The 20,517-nt window shown below is 40.9% G+C and overlaps 1 protein-coding gene across 1 annotated transcript in view; it reads left to right on the top strand.

Annotated features, from left to right (window-relative positions):
- Positions 1-20,517, top strand: part of PAX5 (paired box 5) — a 402,829-nt gene that overhangs the window by 31,201 nt on the left and 351,111 nt on the right. The window contains exons 2-3 of the mRNA XM_073549659.1: positions 1,832-1,997; positions 13,429-13,626. Coding sequence (XP_073405760.1) covers positions 1,832-1,997; positions 13,429-13,626 — 364 coding nt within the window. The remainder of the gene's footprint in view (positions 1-1,831; positions 1,998-13,428; positions 13,627-20,517) is intronic.

The following is a 20,517-nucleotide window of genomic DNA, read 5'->3' as shown; positions in this document are numbered from 1 at the left end:
CCTGCTGGAATACCCATGACCACTGAGGGAGACCCAGCTTTCTCACACTGGGCCCTACATTATGCTGCAAAATTTGTTGGTAGTCTTCAGACTTCATAATGCCATGCACATGGTCAAGCAGTCCAGTGCCAGAGGCAGCAAAGCAACCCCAAAACATCATTGAACCTCCGCCATGTTTTACTGTAGGGACCGTGTTCTTTTCTTTGAATGCCTCTTTTTTCTCCTGTAAACTCTATGTTGATGCCTTTGCCCAAAAAGCTCTACTTTTGTCTCATCTGACCAGAGAACATTCTTCCAAAACGTTTTAGGCTTTTTCAGGTAAGTTTTGGCAAACTCCAGCCTGGCTTTTTTATGTCTCGGGGTAAGAAGTGGGGTCTTCCTGAGTCTCCTACCATACAGTCCCTTTTCATTCAGACGCCGACGGATAGTACGGGTTGACACTGTTGTACCCTCGGACTGCAGGGCAGCTTGAACTTGTTTGCATGTTAGTCGAGGTTCTTTATCCAACATCCGCACAATCTTGCATTGAAATCTCTTGTCAATTTTTCTTTTCCGTCCACATCTAGGGAGGTTAGCCACAGTGCCATTGGCTTTAAACTTCTTGATGACACTGCACACGGTAGACACAGGAACATTCAGGTCTTTGGAGATGGACTTGTAGCCTTGAGATTGCTCATGCTTCCTCACAATTTGGTTTCTCAAGTCCTCAGACAGTTCTTTGGTCTTCTTTCTTTTCTCCATGCTCAATGTGGTACACACAAGGACACAGGACAGAGGTTGAGTCAACTTTAATCCATGTCAACTGGCTGCAAGTGTGATTTAGTTATTGCCAACATGTGTTAGGTGCCACAGGTAAGTTACAGGTGCTGTTAATTACACAAATTAGAGAAGCATGACATGATTTTTCGAACAGTGCCAATACTTTTGTCCACCCTCTTTTTTATGTTTGGTGTGGAATTATATCCAATTTAGCTTTAGGACAATTATTTTTGTGTTTTTTCATTTAAGATAAATTAAATGAAGATAATAATACCAAATAATTTGTGTTTGCAATCATTTTCAGGAAGAAACTGAGTATTATCTGACAAAATTGCAGGGGTGCCAATACTTTTGGCCACAACTGTATGTATGGAAAGGAAATTTAGATTGTTAGCCCTAATGAGGACAGTGATGATGTTTGTGGAAATTAGTGGTGGCTATATAAGCAAATTTAAAAAAAGAATATATAGAATCAAATTTTATAGTAATGTTAGATTACAAACATTACAATATATTTTTATATATATATATTGTAAGGTTTGTAAGCTAACATTACTATAAAATGTAATTATGAAATAATAAATACAGATAATATATTGAAGCTCCCCGGCCCTGAGTTGAATTTATAGTTCTAAGTTCTATGGTACAAGTGTCTTATATCTTGTAAAGAGGTCTTCATATCTAAGGCTGTATTCACATTTCCATTTGTCTGTTCTATCTTAAGAACAGACAAATGTAATTATCGTAATGTCCAAAAAGGATCCATTCCATAACTAATGCAAATGTAAGTGTAAGTTTTTTTAGAACAAAAAAGAGAATGTATTGCATGATGTATGCTTATGTTTTAAATTCAGAGAGTGGAGGGAGAATCGAGGCACTTCCAAGTCCATAGCTATTTAAAGGTTTGCCGAAATCTGTGGATTCATTCACCATTACTTCTAATATGCGTCTGGTGGCCATTACGATGCAAAACAGCTATTACCCACAAACCTGTTAACTGTAGTAGTCTGCCTATTGGAAGAATAAAAAATGCAGCTGTTTACCGTTTTATTTTGCCCTCTATGTTTTGCAGGACACGGGGGAGTGAACCAGCTAGGAGGGGTATTTGTAAATGGCCGACCACTTCCTGATGTAGTTCGTCAAAGAATTGTGGAACTTGCCCATCAAGGTGTACGGCCGTGTGACATCTCCAGGCAACTACGAGTCAGCCATGGATGTGTCAGCAAAATTCTCGGCAGGTAACATTGTTTCTGATGAAATTTTATGAGTACCAATGCAAATGTATGTGGACTGTATTATTACATTTCTGTAAGTCAGTGCTGTGCCGGCAAACTATATCTCATTTGTTTATGTTTCTATATATTGAAAATCCCTCCAAAACACAATGTGTTATGAATGAGTCACCATAGGAGGCAAAAGCAGAAATACAAGCTAAGTCCAGAAAACCAGAGAAGTTGGCAACTATCAGATTGCAGACCCCTGAACCTATCAACACAACTAGCAGTAGCCGTGGGGGGTTCCTACGATGCCCTAGACCCCTCGATCACAGCCGGAGAAATACATAGGCCTAAAGAAAGAAAGGGGAAATCTAAACTGCCCCAGAGCAGACCCCAAAGCAATAGGCAGCCCCCAACATATAATGACAGTGAAGCAAGATGAAAATACTAACACAGACAGAAAGATAGACTGAGCAAAGATGGGGCCCCAAAACTACCTAGATAGGAAAGGACAGGAAGGCTGCTGTCTGCAATCTGCCAAAACCCTATCAAAGACATAAGCCAACCAGCTGATATGAAAAAGGCCCTGAAGCAGCTAGGCTTCAAAAATTGAATCAGCACTCAGGTATTTTCAGAAGACAGAGCTAAATGAATTCAGCACACCCCAGCAGGGAATGGCAGAAATCCAGAAAAACAAAGCAAAAACAAAGTCAAAGCACAAAAGCAAAAGGCCGAGCAGCAAACTTAGCTTTGGAGGAGCAGGAATTCAGACTGGTCTCCAAGGATCCCACAGAGAAATCACCCGCAGGGCAGAAGGGCGTCGGCAGCATTATATCCAGTCCGTAACTCCACTCAGCCAGTCACAATCATCAGCCTCAGGTGTTTGACAATCAGGCTCACTACCTTTCTTTACCAGAAGAGGGAGTTCCTCGGGCCTCAGTAATGAAGGGGAAAATGAACTCACAACACAATGTCTTGTTCCAATGATAAAATCTTATTTGCATAAAAAAAAGCATAAGAATCACTATGCTCCTCTTTTCACCACTCTTTCTTTAACCATGCATATTAATACATAATGACTAGTTATTGTGAGGAACTCTGACTATCCCCACTAGTGCTGCCACACTATTCTACAGGCAGCTCCAAGTAATAGCGCATCATCTGCATGTAAACACATGCTTGAAATAAATGCTGTGAGGGTTAATCCTCAAAGTTCTGTTGATCAATCATCAATACCCATTCAATATTCAATGCTGTGTAAACTTAAATTATCTCTTGTTACAGCGCTGGCTATGCTATATGCAAGCTTGAAGACAAAGGATTTTTCTGGCACTGGAGATTTTTCCATAAAAAACAATCTTTATTCAGAAAATCTTCATGGTTAAAAAAACAATACATGAGGGGGAAGCCCCTAACGCCTGACGCGTTTCAGACCTAAAGTGGTCCTTCTTCTATGCCTTAAAGTGGAATAGTTGCGCAATTAGATTGTTTGTCTCATTTAAAATAAATAAATAAATAAATAAATAAATAAATAAAGAGAATTGTTTACCTCTAGAATTTTTTTGTATTCAGTTTCACAAAAAAATAAATATTAAATATACTTAAGTATAAAAACTACAGCTTGTCTCACAAAAAATTAGGCCTCACACAACTTTAGAAAAAGACAAAAAGCTGTGGGTCTTGGAATATGGTCAACTCTACAAAATGATTATATAAAAGTAACAAAACATAAAAACTATATAAGCTTGCTATTGTCGTTATGGTATAGATCTGAAGGATAAAGGCTATCAGAATATGGTGAAACGCAAACTAAAGTAATAAAACAACAAAATTCTATTTGGTATCGGCATGATCATAAAAATCCACAGAATACAGTTTACATTTTATTGTTGCAGCATTTGAAGAGTGTAAAACTACACCATCAAATAAACAGAATTGCTGTTTTTTTCCTTTCCCTCCATAAAAAGTCAGTAAAAGTTAGGTAAAAAGTTATACGAACCCATAATGGTGAAAATGACAAATGATACTCATCCTGTAAAAAAACAAGCCCTCATAGAGCTACATCAATGAAAAAATAAAATTATTATGGCTCTTGGAATGGGAGGATACATTTTTTATGTGCCCTAAAGACCAAAATGGGTAAGTTCTTAACCTTAAAGGGTTGGTCCAGCACCTACAATGTCCTTTCTAAATATCAATCTTTACACCATTACCACTACTTTACTTTATTACACAATACTCTACACTTCTCCCTATCTAGCTAATCCCCAAATATGTTTTTTTTGGCTGAAATTCCTGTGACATTTTGCTTGAGAGGAGTCTTAAACAGGACTTCACAGGATGCTGGGGCCACTCACTTCCTGCAGCATCCATTACCCCTCCTGGAACAGGATGTCTGTTGTGAACTCATTTTCTGCTCTTCCTTCCGTTCTCCCTCTGGTGGTGACAGGAGGAAGTGAGGTTGGTTTAATTGGTAGTGATCTGCCACCTGATGAGGAGGATAACGATTAGATCTCTGGAGTATCAGACTGGATATAAGACAGCCGACGTCCTATCCTTGTGCTGGTGATTCAGTCTGCTTCTCAGGTCTTGGACTTCAGCTCTGTTCCAGTCTTCTCAAGTTAAGTTTGTTTTTGCTATTCACACTTGCTCTTGTTGGTCAATTCAGTTTTTTTCTGTTATGAATGGGTCACCGAGGAGGAAAGAACAACACAAGCCAAGTCTCAGAAAACCAGAGGGGTTGGTAACTATGCAGATTGCAGATCCCTGATCTTACCACACAACTAGCAACAGTTGTGGAGCGTACCTACGATGATCCTAGACGCCTCGTCACAACCGGAGAGCTACATAAGCCTAAAGCAGGAAAAGAGGAAAACTAACTGCCCCAGAGCAGACCCCAAAGGAAAGACAGCCCCCCACATGTATTGACGGTGAAACAAGATGACAACACAAACAAAGGCAGAAAAATAGGCTGAGCAAACGATGGGGCCCGACTAACTAGAAAGGACAGGAAAGGAAAGACACTGTCTGCAATCTGCCAAAAACCCTACCAAAATAATGTCCAACACTTCTGATAGCAAAATTAACCCTGAAGTCACTAGACTTCTCCCACTATATCAGCAATCTGAAATATTCTGAGACAGAGCAAAAAGAGGCCAATCTAATAAGGGACCAAAAGGCAAATACAGATAAATAGGAGTGGAAATTCAGCACAACCCCAGCAGGGGCTGGCTGACCACAAAAAACTGAATTGACCAACAAGAGCAAGTGTGAACAATAGCAAAAACAAACTTAACTTGAGAAGACTGGAACAGAGCTGAAGTCCAAGACCTGAGAAGCAGACTGAATCACCAGCACCAGGATAGGGCATCGGCTGTCTTATATCCAGTCTGATACTCCAGAGATCCAATCGTTATCCTCCTCATCAGGTGGCAGATCACTACCAATTAAACCAACCTCACTACCTCCTGTCACCACCAGAGGGAGAACGGAAGGAGGAGCAAAAAATGAGTTCACAACAGATGTCATTGTGGCACCCCAGGAGTTCAGTTGCCACAGTGGCATTGCCTGCCTCACGGGGGGTGATGACATGCTTGGAAGCAAGGAGGGATCCCCTTACCAGGTAACACCAGCATCCAACACTTTTCCTGACTCCAGACCAGAAGGGGGAGCTCTAACACCTGGTTTCAGGGGAGCTTCCCTATAAGTTCTGGCCTGGAGTCGAGGTGAGGAGTCTGGGAGAAAGAGTGAGAGGGAGAGCAGTGAGGGAGAAGAGGGAACTCAAGGAGAACCTGGGGAGTGGAGCTGTAAACAAGCTCACCCCAGAGCTGAGCGCTAGAAACTGGACGCTGGAGTCCGTGGCTGCGCAGGTACAGAAGTCCCAGCAGCTAAATCCGTAGGGCATGGGACTGCAGGTCTCCTGGCCCCATTAAACACCTGTCGGCACAGCAGCACCTCAGAGCCCGGAGCCACCATGAAGGATCGACACCTGTGGTAGGCTCAAGCTGCCTGTCATATGGGCATGGACTTAAGGACAGTAAGAAACAGAGGCCCGAGCATAGCTTTAGGCAGCAAGGACCTCAGAGGACAGCGTAATAGGAAGGCATCCAAACCCATCTGGTTTCGTGGACCCTAAATTGCTTCCAGGCTGCCCAGATCTCCACTACCATCTGTAATCAGTGCTCCGGTCTGCACCTCGAACCATCAAGTAAAGGCACAGAAAACCACAACCCCTGTCTTGAGTCATCCCTCACTCCCTCATTCCTGCACCCCAATGTCCACGATCCCTTATAAAAAAGATACTGATAGCCCTGGGGCTCCACTCTACCTGTGGGGGGAAGAACCATCTCAGCTGTGTCACCATCGGCCCCAGTGGAGCCCTTAAGCAGCATCACCATCCATTACCAAACACCACAGGTGGTGTCATGTTAAATTCCCTATAATCTTTCCCCTCAGCAATTTATTGCACACTCAGGGCCACAGACTGGGTCCCTGCTGCTGTGACAACCCCCAGAAGAACTGTCCGACCCGGACCGGGTATCCCACGGCCCTGGTGGGCGTCGCATCATCAGGGGGCATTGCTGCCCCAGCCTCCTGTGATATCCTGTTATAGACTCCTCTCAAGCGAAATGTCACAGAAAGTGCAGTAAAAAAAACACATTTAGGGATTAGCAGGATAGGGAGAAATGTAGGGTATTGTGTAATAAAGCAAATTTCAAAAGTGATAGATATTTAGAAAGGACATTTTAGCTGTTGGAAGACCCCTTTAAGGGGTTAATGTGGTTAGCAGGGAACATTTTGCTATAGAAATCATTGCAACTGAAAATAAATTCCATACATGTCAATGAGCTTCTCTCTTGAGCTTTTCAACAGATTTTTTACAAACTTTAGTCAGATGAATAGAAAAGACTCAGAAATTCTTGTCATGAAAAGCCGCTGACAGTTGTCAGAGAATAGCGTACATCATCCTTTCCGGTAATGCAAAATCTCTAGTTTATGGACATCTATAAAGTCCAGTTTATGTTAATGCTCTGGAGCTTTGACCATGGTGAAAAGTGTCTACACGGGCATTGCAGATCTGAAGGGGTTTGTGTGTGACATACACAAATGGAGCGCATTATCATTTTATGCAAGGAAAGCAATAAAACCCTTTAAGGCTCCAGACAATATTTCTCTGTCCAAGTTCAGCATGACCAAAAAAAAAACTACAGGACAGTAATGGTTACATTTATTGGCATTCTGAATTTAAGCATGTTGATTTGTTTCATTTTAGCTGTCAACAATAAATTGGAATTTCATAGCTCATTATTTGGATAAATATTAATTACAGTGGAACCCTGTCTTAGTTTACCAAATAATATGGCACTGTAATCAGAGATGTCAGTAAAAAAATGAATGCAATTACAAAATGAATTGATTTCCTAATCAACATGCCACATTACAGCCTTATGTTTTGAATTCTTTAGAAAGTTCATATTTGGACTTTGTTAATTCAGATCTGTTCATTTGCATGTTTTAAGGGCATCCTTTGTGATACAACTCTACCGCAAATAGCCAGTTTAGTGTTGGCCAAATAAGAAACCACTGGACCCTATACGAAAATAAAGTCACAGCCTATTCACCCCATCACACTAGCTCACTGTGGTCAATCAAGCCAAGGGGAGAACGTTGAGGTTGAGCAGTCAGGTCTCATGTTTATTTAATTCTTTCCTAAAGAAGTGAATGATTGAATCTTCACAGGTTTTGTGTTCTGTTCTGATTGTGTATCTAGAAGCTGGTATGACAGTTACATTGTTAGAGAACCCCAATAAGGTTCATGTTATTGGAGAATTTGTTGCAATATTGACTCTAGTTTCCATTCTTTGTCACAATTGGCTCAGTAAAGGGAAATTTTTGATTAGTCGTTTAAGTAATTAGTTTAAAAGATCTGCATGGGACTTTGCCTGTTTGTCACTTGTGTCACAAAAAAGATTATTTTTTCTAATTCAGGTATATAATCAAGCCTCTAGTAATGGTAATACTATACATGTACTGTGCACCCAGTACTGTGCAAAAGTTTTAGGCAGGTATGGAAAACTGCCGTAAAGTAAGAATACTTCCAAAAATAGAAGTGTTAATAGTTTGTTTTTATCAATTAACAAAATTCAAAGTGAGTGAACCTAAAAAAAATGTAAATCAAATTAATATTTGGTGCGGCTACTCTTTGCCTTTGAGTCAAAGCATTAATTCATCTAGGTACACTTGTACATAGTTTGTTGAAAGAACTTGGCAGTGACGTTGTTCCAAACATCTTGGAGAAATAACCACAGATCTAATTGCACAAATCCTTCTGGATTTTCATGTAATGGCACATGCACTACATGATGCTGAGCCTACAGCTACAAAAAAATATGTGGTTAGTTCTTCAAGATATTTTGAACAAACTCATTGCTGAACTCACTGAAAAGTTGAGTTTGTTGTTGTTTTTAAGACATAGGATGGTTACACCAAATAAAGATTTGACTTAGATTTGTATTTTGTTCTCTAACTTTTAATTGATAACAATAAACTATTAACTCCTTCACACCATGGCCTTTTTTCGTTTTCGTTTTTTCCTCCCCTTCTTTCAAGAGCCATACCTTTTTTTTACTTTTATGGCAATATAGCCATATGAGAGCTTGTTTTTTGTAGGACGAGTTGCACTTATGAAAGACAACATTGATTTTGTCATATAGTGTACTGAAAAAACTGGATTAAAAATTTAAGAGCAATGAAATTGTAAAAAAAGGGCATTTCCACAATTGTTTTATGTTTTTTTATTCACTATGTTCACTATATGGTAAACTGAACTGTGAATATGACTCCCCATGTCAGCATGAGTACACACATACCAAACATGTATAGTTTAATTTTTGCTTAAGTGGTGTAAAAAAAATCTAAAACTTGTATGAAAATTTTTTTTTTGCTTTGTCACCATTTTGCGAGACCCATATTGTTTTCATTTTTCTGGATCTGTAACTAGGTGAGGTCTTATTTTTTGTACCCAGGATGGACTTTTTATTGATACCATTTTGGGGTAGATACAATGTTTTGATCATATTGAATTTTATTGCAATGTTATGATGACCAAAAAAAGTATGGTGTTTCAATTTCTTTTCTCATTACGCCGTTTACCGATCTGATCAATTTATTTTATATTTTGAATTATTAGACATTCCTGAATGCAGCGATACCAAATATGTGTGTTTTTTTAAATAGTTTTATTTTCAATGGGGCAAAGTGGGGTTGATTTGAACTTTTTGTGTTTTTTTAATTTTCATATTTTTAAAAGGTTTTTATCACTTTTAACTGTATTGAATAATCCCCTTAAAAGACTTGATGCTGCGATCATCTAATCGACATCGTCTGTGCTGTGTATTGAAAAAATCTTGCTCTCCTATGAATGCCAACCACAAGCTGGCATTCATAGGAGTATTGTATTGACAAAGTTCAGGTATCTATTGCAAACCTCTGGCTGTCATGGCAACTGATAGGCGCCCCTTGATCCTGTGACAGGGGCACAGATGGGCAGAATAGATGCTGCGCTTCCGGCTGATGCGTGTTATATCAGAGATTGACAGTGGGATATAAATAGTTAACAGCTGGAGCCCGCATCAAAGTCCACATTTGCATAAAACTTTTTCATAGCACTGTATATATACACTCCTCAACAATGAAATTACAACACCAAGAAGGAAAAGTCATGGAATTATGTAAATTACAGGATCGGATTGATAGATATGTTAATGATATCTAAAAGATAAAAAAATAGAAGCATAGTATTCAAAACATCTGAGTGTCAGGTACAGATATACATGCACTCCTATGTCTTGGTATGTATTTAATGAGGTTATTAATAGCTGTATGATGAATGTTTTGCCACAGTCAATGCACTTGGGCATGTAAATCATCAAGGTCCACTACTGGCAGCTCCCTTTACAATTGTCAACCAATGACATCACAGATGTGCTTTATGGTAGACAAGTCCGAAGACGCTGCAGTTCATGGTAGTACATTTAAGCCAAATAGGCTGCTCGTAGTAGTATGAGTAACATGCAGCCTGGCATTCTTGTTGTCACGTGCCCCGTCCTGAGTGACACGGCCAGCAGGCCGGTAACTGATACAACAGGACGCTGTACGTGTGATTGTCCTATGTGACACGGCCCGCAGGCCGGTAACTAATACAATAAGACAAAGGGAAAGGGAAAACCTGGGTAACAATAACAATGGTGGCCCTGCAATAGGGAAACGGGGACGTGGAGACCTCCTGCACTCCCCTGAGTCAGTGTCTCTACACACCTAACGTTTCCTAGGCCGGTTCCGCACCAGGCGCCGATCAGGAACCTCAAAACCCTGACTCCCCCTGCACCTAAACCCTCACTAGGGAATTGGTCGGTGCGGAAACTAATCCCACCATTGCACTAAACACACATAAGGAAAAGTGACAAAACAGGGGAAACACCACTTAGCTTTGCTCTGTTGCTTACGCTCCCAGCAGCAGAGCCCACCACATGCGTGCATCTTTTCCTCCACCGTGTCCAACATCTGGGTGCACTGTCCAGAAACGGACCTTCTCAGCATCATAGTGCAGCCTTGGAGCAAACAGAGTCCACACCTGTGTGCAGCTGTCCAGAAACAGAGTCCCGCATATGAGTCCAGCTTTTCTGCCAAAAAGTCCAGCATGCTTGAGTCCAGCTCTCAGCAACAACGTCCAGCATTTTGAGTGCAGCTCTACACCATAGCTGCCACTCCACCAATCCATGCACGAATTCCTTGCTGACACCATAGCTGCGACTCCACCACGCCATGCCAGCACTCCTTGCAGACACCATAGCTGACACTCCAGGGATCTCACTGAGCTGCCCGTGATGCTCCTTTAGCTCCATCCTTCACCCAGGCTTGCTTGCAAATTAATACTTTATCACCAACAGTGATTAACACACCTGATACTCTCTTATAGAGCTATCACACCTGTTACATGATTACGTGCACAAACTAAGGTAACCAAAGTGCAATGACCCTAATGGCCACCGGGGGCAAAACCACCTTTGGCACACAGCCAAGGGAAAAAAAGGTTACTTTGTGCATTTACTCTTTCAGATCCAACATGGATCATGACACTTGTGTTAAACACTGGTCCAGGGAAACTTTGGAGATCTGGTAATTTCTCTGGTTCCACTATCAAAACAATGTATTGCCTAGCTGTGTACCTGGAATAAAGGTTTGTGGGGTCTGGCTACCAGTTATTATGCTATCCTACATCTTAATCACAGGACTGGTGTGATATTCACTCATGAAGGTCTCTTCATGACTTTGCCCATGTGGTCTCTAGGCTAATCTCTGGCTATCATTGCATCCACATCAAAAAATGGACTCATCGCTGAAGAGTTTAGACCTTTATTCCAGTCTTAATTTTTGTCTTGCTCTGCACCACGATAGCCTTTGTGAGTGGTGCGAGAGAGGTCAATGGAGCACATGTAGCTGAATATTTGGCCCATAGCACAATATCTCCCAAACAAATTCTTATGGCTTGTGTAGACACTAATTGATGTCTTATTGGGTGTTATTGGGTTTCCAATTTCACTTGCAGTACAGAATGGACTTGGGATGGGTAGCATGGCCATTTCTCTAAATTTTCTGATTTTCAACAAATCAAGTACATTTCGTGTGGCATAACAGTCCTCAGAAAATCATTAATAACCTCGTTGATACCATGTGAATGCTTGTAAATGTAGGTATTTCTGCATGTGGTTCTCATAAATCAGGATGTTTGGAAAATTTAGTTTCCATTTTTTTTACAATTTGCATATAATTAACATGTCTGTCCATTCTGTGATTATCAGAATTCCACAACTTTTCCTTCTTGGTGCTGCAACTTCAATATCTTCGAGTGCATAAATATAGAACCTAGCAGCACCTTCTTTTGAAAATATCACAGCTTGTAAACACTTTTTGTAGCCAGCCATGAGTCTCTCAATTTTTGTTTGAGGGATTTTCATCCATTCTTCCTTGGAAAATTCTTCCAGTTCTGTGAGAGTCCTGAGTTGTCTTGCATGCACAGCTATTTTGAGGTCTAGCCACAGATTTTCAATGATGTTCAGATCAGGGGACTGCGAGGGCCATTGTAAAACCCTCAGCTTGCGCCTTTTGAGGTAGTCAATTGCGCATTTTGATGTGTGTTTAGGATCATTATCCACTTGTAGAAGCCATCCTCTTTTCAACTTCATCTTTTTTTACTGATGGTGTTATGTTTGCATCAAGTATTTGTTGAAATTTCATTGAATCAATTCTTTGCTCTACCCATGAAATGTTTCCCATGTCATTGGCTGCAACACAATCCCAAAGCATAATTTATCCATCCCCATGCTTAATGGTTGGCGAGATGTTCTTTTTTTTTAAATTCTGTGCCTTTTTTTCTCCACAAGTACCTGTGATTATTGTGGCCAAAGAGTTCTATTTTAATCTCATCGGTCCACAGGATTTGTTTTCAAAATGCATCGGGCTTGTTTAGATGTTCTTTTGCATACTTTTGATGTTATAGTGAGGACACAGGAGAGATTTTCTCTGATGACTCTTCCATGAAGGCCATATTTTTGCTTGTGTCTCTGAATAGTAGAACAATGTATTACAACTCCGTAGTCTGCTAAATTTTTCTGAAGGTCTTTTGTAGTCAAGCGGGGGCTCTGCTTTGCCTCTCTAGCGATTCTACTAGCAGCTTTCACTGAAATTTTGCTTAGTTTTCCAGACCTTATCTTGAACTCCACTGTTCTTGTTTACTGCCATTTCTTATTTACATTTTGAACTGAGGAAAGGTCAACTTGAAAATGCTTTGCTATCTTCTTATCGTCTTCTCCTGCTTTGTGGGCTCTCCACCATTTTCATTTTCAGGGTGCTAGGCAGGTGCTTAGAAGATCCCATGGCTGCAGTATATGGCACAATGTTAAAGGAGGCTGTTTTTTTAAAGCTGGGAAATTTGCATCACCTGGCCTTTCCTAACGATGATAGAGAACAAGCCATAACCCTAACAGGCTAAGTAAGGTCTGAAAGTTATTTGATCACACAAATCTCCAAGGGTGTTCAAACTTTTGCAATGGCCAATGAAATAAAATGACTGTATATATATTTTTTGCCTAAAATACAAAGGAAATGTGTCCTCTTTTTAACTTTTGGTCTTTTAGAGATCATTTCATTTTCAACTTGCTTAACTGTTCACAATAACAATAATTATGACCAGGCATGCCCAAACTTTTACATGCCACAGTAAATGTATATGTACCCCTTCTGACAAAGCTATTACCTAAGAAATATAAAGTGTGAGCTTTAAATTCAGTTGAAATGAATGTGTATTTATAGTATATGACACTTTAAAATGCTTGACGTGATTCTTCCATTAAATAATTTCTAGTATAAAATCTAAACTATGTTTTTTTTGCAGGTACTATGAAACCGGTAGCATTAAACCGGGAGTAATTGGAGGATCAAAACCAAAGGTTGCAACACCCAAAGTAGTAGACAAAATAGCAGAATACAAGAGGCAAAATCCCACTATGTTTGCATGGGAAATCAGGGACAGGTTATTAGCAGAGCGAGTCTGTGACAATGACACAGTGCCCAGTGTCAGCTCCATAAATAGGTAAATATGCAGTCTCTTTTTTTCTTATTTCTGGTGCTTGCAATGCTTAATAGACATACTATGTGCAGTGCAACAATATTGTATATGGACAGTCCTCAAACACTTACATTGAGTTCACATGCAGTTGTGCTTAAACATTTGTTAACCCTTTAGAATTTCTCATATATCTACATAGCAGATTGACAAGCTAAGCATGCCGAGATGAGAAGACTTAAAGTGACAATGCTCCACTGGGAAATATGCAAATTGTCTCTTCAGAGAGGAAGAGGACTAGAACTCTAGTGCCACCTATTGGAAGTAGCAATCCTAAAAGTCAATGTCGACCCTTTAACGATCCTTGTCACATAACTTAGGATAAAAGCCACTAAGGCACTAGAGTTCTAGTCCTGTTCCTCTCTGAAGAGACAATTTGCATATTTCCCAGAGGAGCATTGTGGGTTTAAGTCTCCTCATGCATGCTTAGCATGTCAATCTCCGCAAGGAGAAACGATACTTCTTGTGCCTGTGCCTCTCACACAGCCAAACCAGATCTCACACTTTGCACTGACCAGGAGTAGTACCCCAAAACACAGTGTCTGCAAATTGAGATTCTGGTTTGGCTTTTATAATAAGTCATGTGACAAGGCTTGCGGGAGCCTCGGGCTTCCAGTCCTTGGGTGGGCCAGCTCAGATTCAGTTACCGTTCAGTGCATCGTGAGCGACGGCTGTAACTGCACCAACAGCCAGGGCCGGCGTTAGTGTCAGGCAGACCAGGCAGCTGCCTAGGGCCCCGGCTCACCCTGGGGCCCCCAGATAGAGGAACATCATGCAGCCGCTATGGGACCCGTGAGGCAGGGGGGCCCGCCTGCCGCCAGTGCCGACTCCCCCCGCCGCATTGAACTATACTGGCGTCTGCCAGTACAGTTCAGAGCAATGATGGAGGAGAGAGCATCAGCTGACGCTTCCTCTCCCATCATTCCCCTCTGCCTCTGATACTGCGGGTGAATGATGATATTATCACGCACTCAATATGTGCCAGGCAGTGTAGCCGCTGAGACAGGAGCCAACCAGGAGCAGCGTGGGCACGAAGAGAGGTGAGGATAGTGTTTTTTTATATAACAGTTAGTACTGGACTGTGGGGCCATTCTCGGGGGGAGGATATGTGGACTGTGTTATATCCTATGTGGGCTATGTTATATACTATGTGGCTGTGTTATATACTATGTGGGCTGTGTTATATACTATGTGGCTGTATTATATACTATGTGGCTGTGTTATATACTATGTGGTCTGTGTTATATACTATATGGGCTGTGTTATACACTATGCGGCTGTGTTATATAATAATAATCTTTATATAGCGCTAACATATTCCGCAGCGCTTTACAGTTTTGCACACATTATCATCACCGTCCCTGATGGGGCTCACAATCTAAATTCCCTATCAGTATGTCTTTGAAATGTGGGAGGAAACCCACGCAAACACGGGGAGAACATACAAACTCCTTGCAGATGTTGTCCTTGGTGGGATTCACACCCAGGGCTGCAAGGCTGCAGTGCTATCCACTGAGCCACCGTGCCTGCCCTGTGTGTTATATACTATGTGGGCTGTGTTATATACTATGGGGCTGTGTTATATACTATGAGGCTGTGTTTTATACTATGTGGGCTGTGTTATATACTATGTGGGCTGTGTTATATACTATGAGGCTGTGTTATATACTATGAGGCTGTGTTATATACTATGTGGGCTGTGTTATATACTATGTGGGCTATGTGGCTGTGTTCTATGCTATGTGGAATGTGTTATATGCTATGTGACTGTGCTATATACTATGGGGGTATATTATATTCTATGGGGGAGGCTGTGCTATATACTATGTGGCTGTGTTATATACTATCTGGCTGTATTATATACTATCTGGCATTGTTTTATACTATTGGGGGTGCATTATATACTATGTGGGCTGTATTATATACTATGTGGGCTGTATTATATACTATGTGGGCTGTGTTATATACTATGTGGCTGTGTTATATACTATGTGGGCTGTGTTATATACTATGAGGCTGTGTTATATACTATGTGGGCTGTGTTATATACTATGAGGCTGTGTTATATACTATGTGAGCTGTGTTATATACTATGTGGGCTATGTGGCTGTGTTCTATGCAATGTGGAATGTGTTATATGCTATGTGGCTGTGCTATATACTATGGGGGTTATATTCTATTCTATGGGGGAGGCTGTGCTATATACTATGTGGCTGTGTTATATACTATCTGGCATTGTTTTATACTATTGGGGGTGCATTATATACTATGTGGGCTGTATTATATACTATGTGGGCTGTGTTATATACTATGTGGCTGTGTTATATACTATGTGGGCTGTGTTATATACTATGTGGCTGTGTTATATACTATGTGGGTTGTGTTATATACTATGAGGCTGTGTTATATACTGTGTGGCTGTGTTATATACTATGTGGGCTGTGTTATATACTATGTGGGCTGTGTTATATACTATGGGGCTGTGTTATATACTATGTGGGCTGTGTTATATACTATGAGGCTGTGTTATATACTATGTGGGCTGTGTTATATACTATGTGGGCTGTGTTATATACTATGTGGGCTATGTGGCTGTGTTCTATGCTATGTGGGCTGTGTTATATGCTATGTGGCTGTGCTATATACTATGGGGGTATATTATATTCTACGGGGGAGGCTGTGCTATATACTATGTGGCTGTGTTATATAGTATCTGGATGTGTTATATACTATCTGGCATTGTTTTATACTATTGGGGGTGCATTATATTCTATGGGGGAGGCTGTGTTATATACTATGGGGGTATATTATATTATATGGGGGAGGCTGTGTTATATACTATGTGGCTGTGTTATATACTATGGGGGGGTACATTGTACATTATATTATATGGGGGAGGCTGTGTTATATACTATGAGGGGTACATTATATTCTATGGGGGAGTCTGTGTTATACACTATGGGGGCTACATTATATTCTATGGGTGTCTACGTTATATTCTATGGGGAGGTGGGCTGTATTATATTCTATGGGGGGCTACATTATATTCTATGGGGAGGTGGCCTATATTCTATTCTATTCGGGGCTACATTATAATCTATGGGGGATGTATTATACCGTATTTATTACATTCTATGAGGGGTGATTGCATCATACTCTATGAGGGGGCTACATTATACTATATGAGGGGGGCTGCATTTTATTTAATGGGGTGGCTGCATTATACTCTGTGGGGTGGTTGCATTATACTCTGTGGGGTGGCTGCATTATACTATATGTGGGATGCATTATACTGTATCGAGGACTATGGGGAATACATTATATTATATGAAGAATTATGGGGTGCATTATACTATGGGAAGTGAATTGTACTACATGGATGACTATGGCGGTGCATTATACTATATGGAGCACTATGAGGAGTGTATTATACAGCACATGTAAATACAACCAAAATGCTTCTGTGTGATGTGCAATATGTTAGCATTTAGGCCCCATTTTATACTTTGCCTAAAACCGGCCCTGCCAACAGCACTGACTGACTGAACTCACACCAGTCCACTCCTAATGCTAAAAGCTCAAGGTTGCTGGGAGAAATAAAGTTCATATCCTCCTGGCAAAGGGGCTCTCTATGCGAGCGCCGAGCAGGTTCATTATGCTATTAATCTACAGATTACCCAATAACTGCAGGTTAACAGTGTTTTTTTACATGACAGGTTCCATTTACACTACGTAAGATTTTCACACAACTTTTAAAGTAAATAAAGAAACTAAATCAAATGAGTCTAAAATATTAACTTTTTATTACATTTTTTTAAATGAAGAGATTTAATCAATATCACCATTTATAAAGTTTTTGAACTCCATTAACCCCTTTCTGACATCAGACGTAATATTCCGTCCATGTGCCCTGGGCCAATTTGACCATGGGCGGAATATAACGTCCTCGCAATCGGCTGTGCTCATGGGGGGGTGCGTGGCCAATCGTGGCCGGATGATTCTCACAGCTGACACCCGGCACTAGGTGCCAGGAGTGGTCACAGACCGCTACCGGCACTTTAACCCCCAAATACTGCGATCAAACATGATCACAGCATTCCAAGAGCCGGCACAGGGCTGACAGCCCCTCTGCCTTTGGATCGGAGACTCAGCGTGACATGGGGTCCCGATCGTTGCCATTGTGAGCAGATTTCGTCATGATGTCATCCGTCTCAACAGAGCTATTAAACTAGCTGATCATGTGCAGTGCATGATCAGCAAGTCTCCCTGTGAGTGCAGCACTGGCAACATCTATGGCATGCAGATGCTGCTTCATCTGCATGCTATAGAAGCGATTAACCTGCAAAAAAATGTTTGTCCCATAGTGGGATAAAGTGTAAAAGTTAGAAAAAAGTAAAAAAAAAGTTAATTGTAAAAACAGTTTTAAGAAATCAAAAATAATAAAAAAATCAGTATATATTCCATCACTAAATAAATATTTGAATGTAAAAAAAATCTAAACAATAAAAGTACACCCGACCTATAAAACGGTCCCACAAGTTGATCCCTTTAGTGAACACCATTAAAAAAAACCAAGGCAAAAAACAATGCTTTATCATCACACCGCCGAACAAAAAAGTGTAATAACGAGCAATCAAAAGATGGATACAAATAAACATGGTACCGCTGAAAACATCATCTTGTCCCACAAAAAGAGCTGCCATAGAGCTCCATCAGCGGAAAAATAAAAAAGTTATAGCTCTCTGAATAAAGCGATGTAAAAATAATACTTTTTTCTATAAAATAGTTTTTATTATATAAAAGTGCCAAAACATAAAAAATCAATATAAATGAGGTATATCTGTAATTGTACTGACCTAAATAATAATACTGCCTTATCAATTTTACCACACACGGAATGGTATAAACGCCCCCCAAAAAGAAATTCATGAATTGCTGGTTTTTGCTCATCCTGTATCCCAAAAATCGGAATAGAAAGCGATCAAAAAATGTCATGTGCCCGAAAATGGTACCAATAAAAACATCAGCTTGTCCCGCAAACAACAAGACCTCACAGGACTCTGTTGGCCAAAATATGGAAAATTTATAGCTCCCAAAATGTGGTGATGTAAAAACTATTTTTTTGCAATAAAAAGTGTCTTTTAGCTTGTGACAGCAGCCAAACATAAAAATCCGCAATAAGGCCTCTTTCTCACGTCCTGATATTTCCGGTACCCGAGATGTCAGTGTTCGTGTGTGTAATACTTGCGGCACATGTGTGGCATGCGGATGCCACATCAGTACCACAAGGACAGGCGCCAGGGAAGAAGCGTTACAGTAAGTGCTCTTCCCCGGTGCCGGGTGCTGAACACAGCTCTCATCATTCTCCCCTGGTCTGCCAGTGATCGGCATGAGCAGGGGAGAATGATGAGAGCTACATTTAAGGAATAAAAGAGACAGCAGGCGGCAGTTGATGAGATTATTACTCCCATCAGCCTACCCCTGCTGCTGCTAATAACAGTGACAGCAGGGGCGGCAAATGGTTGTATTCATCTGCCACTCCTGCGCTGTAAATATATATGGTAATAATAAAAAAACGGCGTGGGTTCTCCCCCATTTTTGATAACCAGCCAGACAAAACTCACAGCTGGGTGCTGCAACCCTCAGCTGTCAGCTTCAGCAAGGCTGGTTATCAAGAATAGAGGGGTCCCCACGCTGCTTTTTTAAAAATTATTTAAATAAATAATTTAAAAAACGGTGTGGGGTCCCCCCTATTTTTGACAATCAGCCTTGCTAAAGCAGACAACTGGGGGCTGGTATTCTCAGGCTGATAAGGGGCCATGGATATTGACCCCCCAGCCTAAAAGTAGCAGCCAACAGCTGCCTAGAAAAGGCACATCTATGAGATGTGCCAATTCTGACGCTTTGCCCAGTTCTTCCCACTTGCCCTGTAGCGGTGGCAAGTGGGAAGTAATGGCTTAGTAATTGCAAGGTATATAAGACACCCATCCATTACTAATCCTATAGTTGTATTGTAAATAAACCCAGACACCCAGAATAAAGTCCTTTATTTAAAAGAAATGACACAGACTCCTTTATTAATCTCAATTAAACCATACTTACAACCACGCCTAATCCAAGTGAAGTCTTCGATCTCCTGTAATAAAAATAAAATTAAAAAGCAACAATATACCATACCTGTCCGTCGTTGTGTCCCACACCATAATCCATGTCTGGGGCATATACAGTTTTCAACCTGGACGGTGCCAAGATGTGACCATCCCGGCTGAAAACCACTGGTGAATGAGATGCTGGTGAATGCAGCATCAGGAGCCGTAGGTGACATCATAGCGGTTACCTTCTGTCACTGAGCTACTTTCCCAGTCGGGCTGAGCTGAAATCAGATCACCCACTAGCACAGTGAGTGCTCAGGGCTCCAGCATTCCAGAGTTATTACCTCATAAAGGACAGTGGTCAGAACTGTAAAAATTGGCCTGGTCATTAACATGCAAACCACCCTTGGGGGTAAAGGGGTTAATCGATAATCAGATTGTGTACAAATGAAGGAAATTCAAGATCATTATTACCCTCCACAGGAGTGGTCAACCAACAAAGATCACTTCAAAAGCAAGGTGTACAACAGTCCACAAGGTCACAAAGGAATCCATGGTAATCTCTCAGCAACTAAAGGCTTCTGTCTCATTAGCTACTGTTAATATTCTTGAGTCCACCATCAGGAAAACAAGCAACAACAATATTATACATGACAGGTTTTCAAGGGGTATGCAACAGCTCCCCATAAGGAACATTGCTGCCCATCTGCAAGTTGGTTAAACCCCTTCACCCCCAAGCCAGTTTTCACCTTCATGACTAGGCCAA

Source organism: Dendrobates tinctorius, unplaced genomic scaffold, assembly GCF_039654945.1.
Source record: "Dendrobates tinctorius isolate UK_male_01 unplaced genomic scaffold, ASM3965494v1 ptg000160l, whole genome shotgun sequence".
Lineage (NCBI taxonomy): Eukaryota > Metazoa > Chordata > Amphibia > Anura > Dendrobatidae > Dendrobates > Dendrobates tinctorius.
This window is presented reverse-complemented; position numbering and strand designations above follow the sequence as displayed.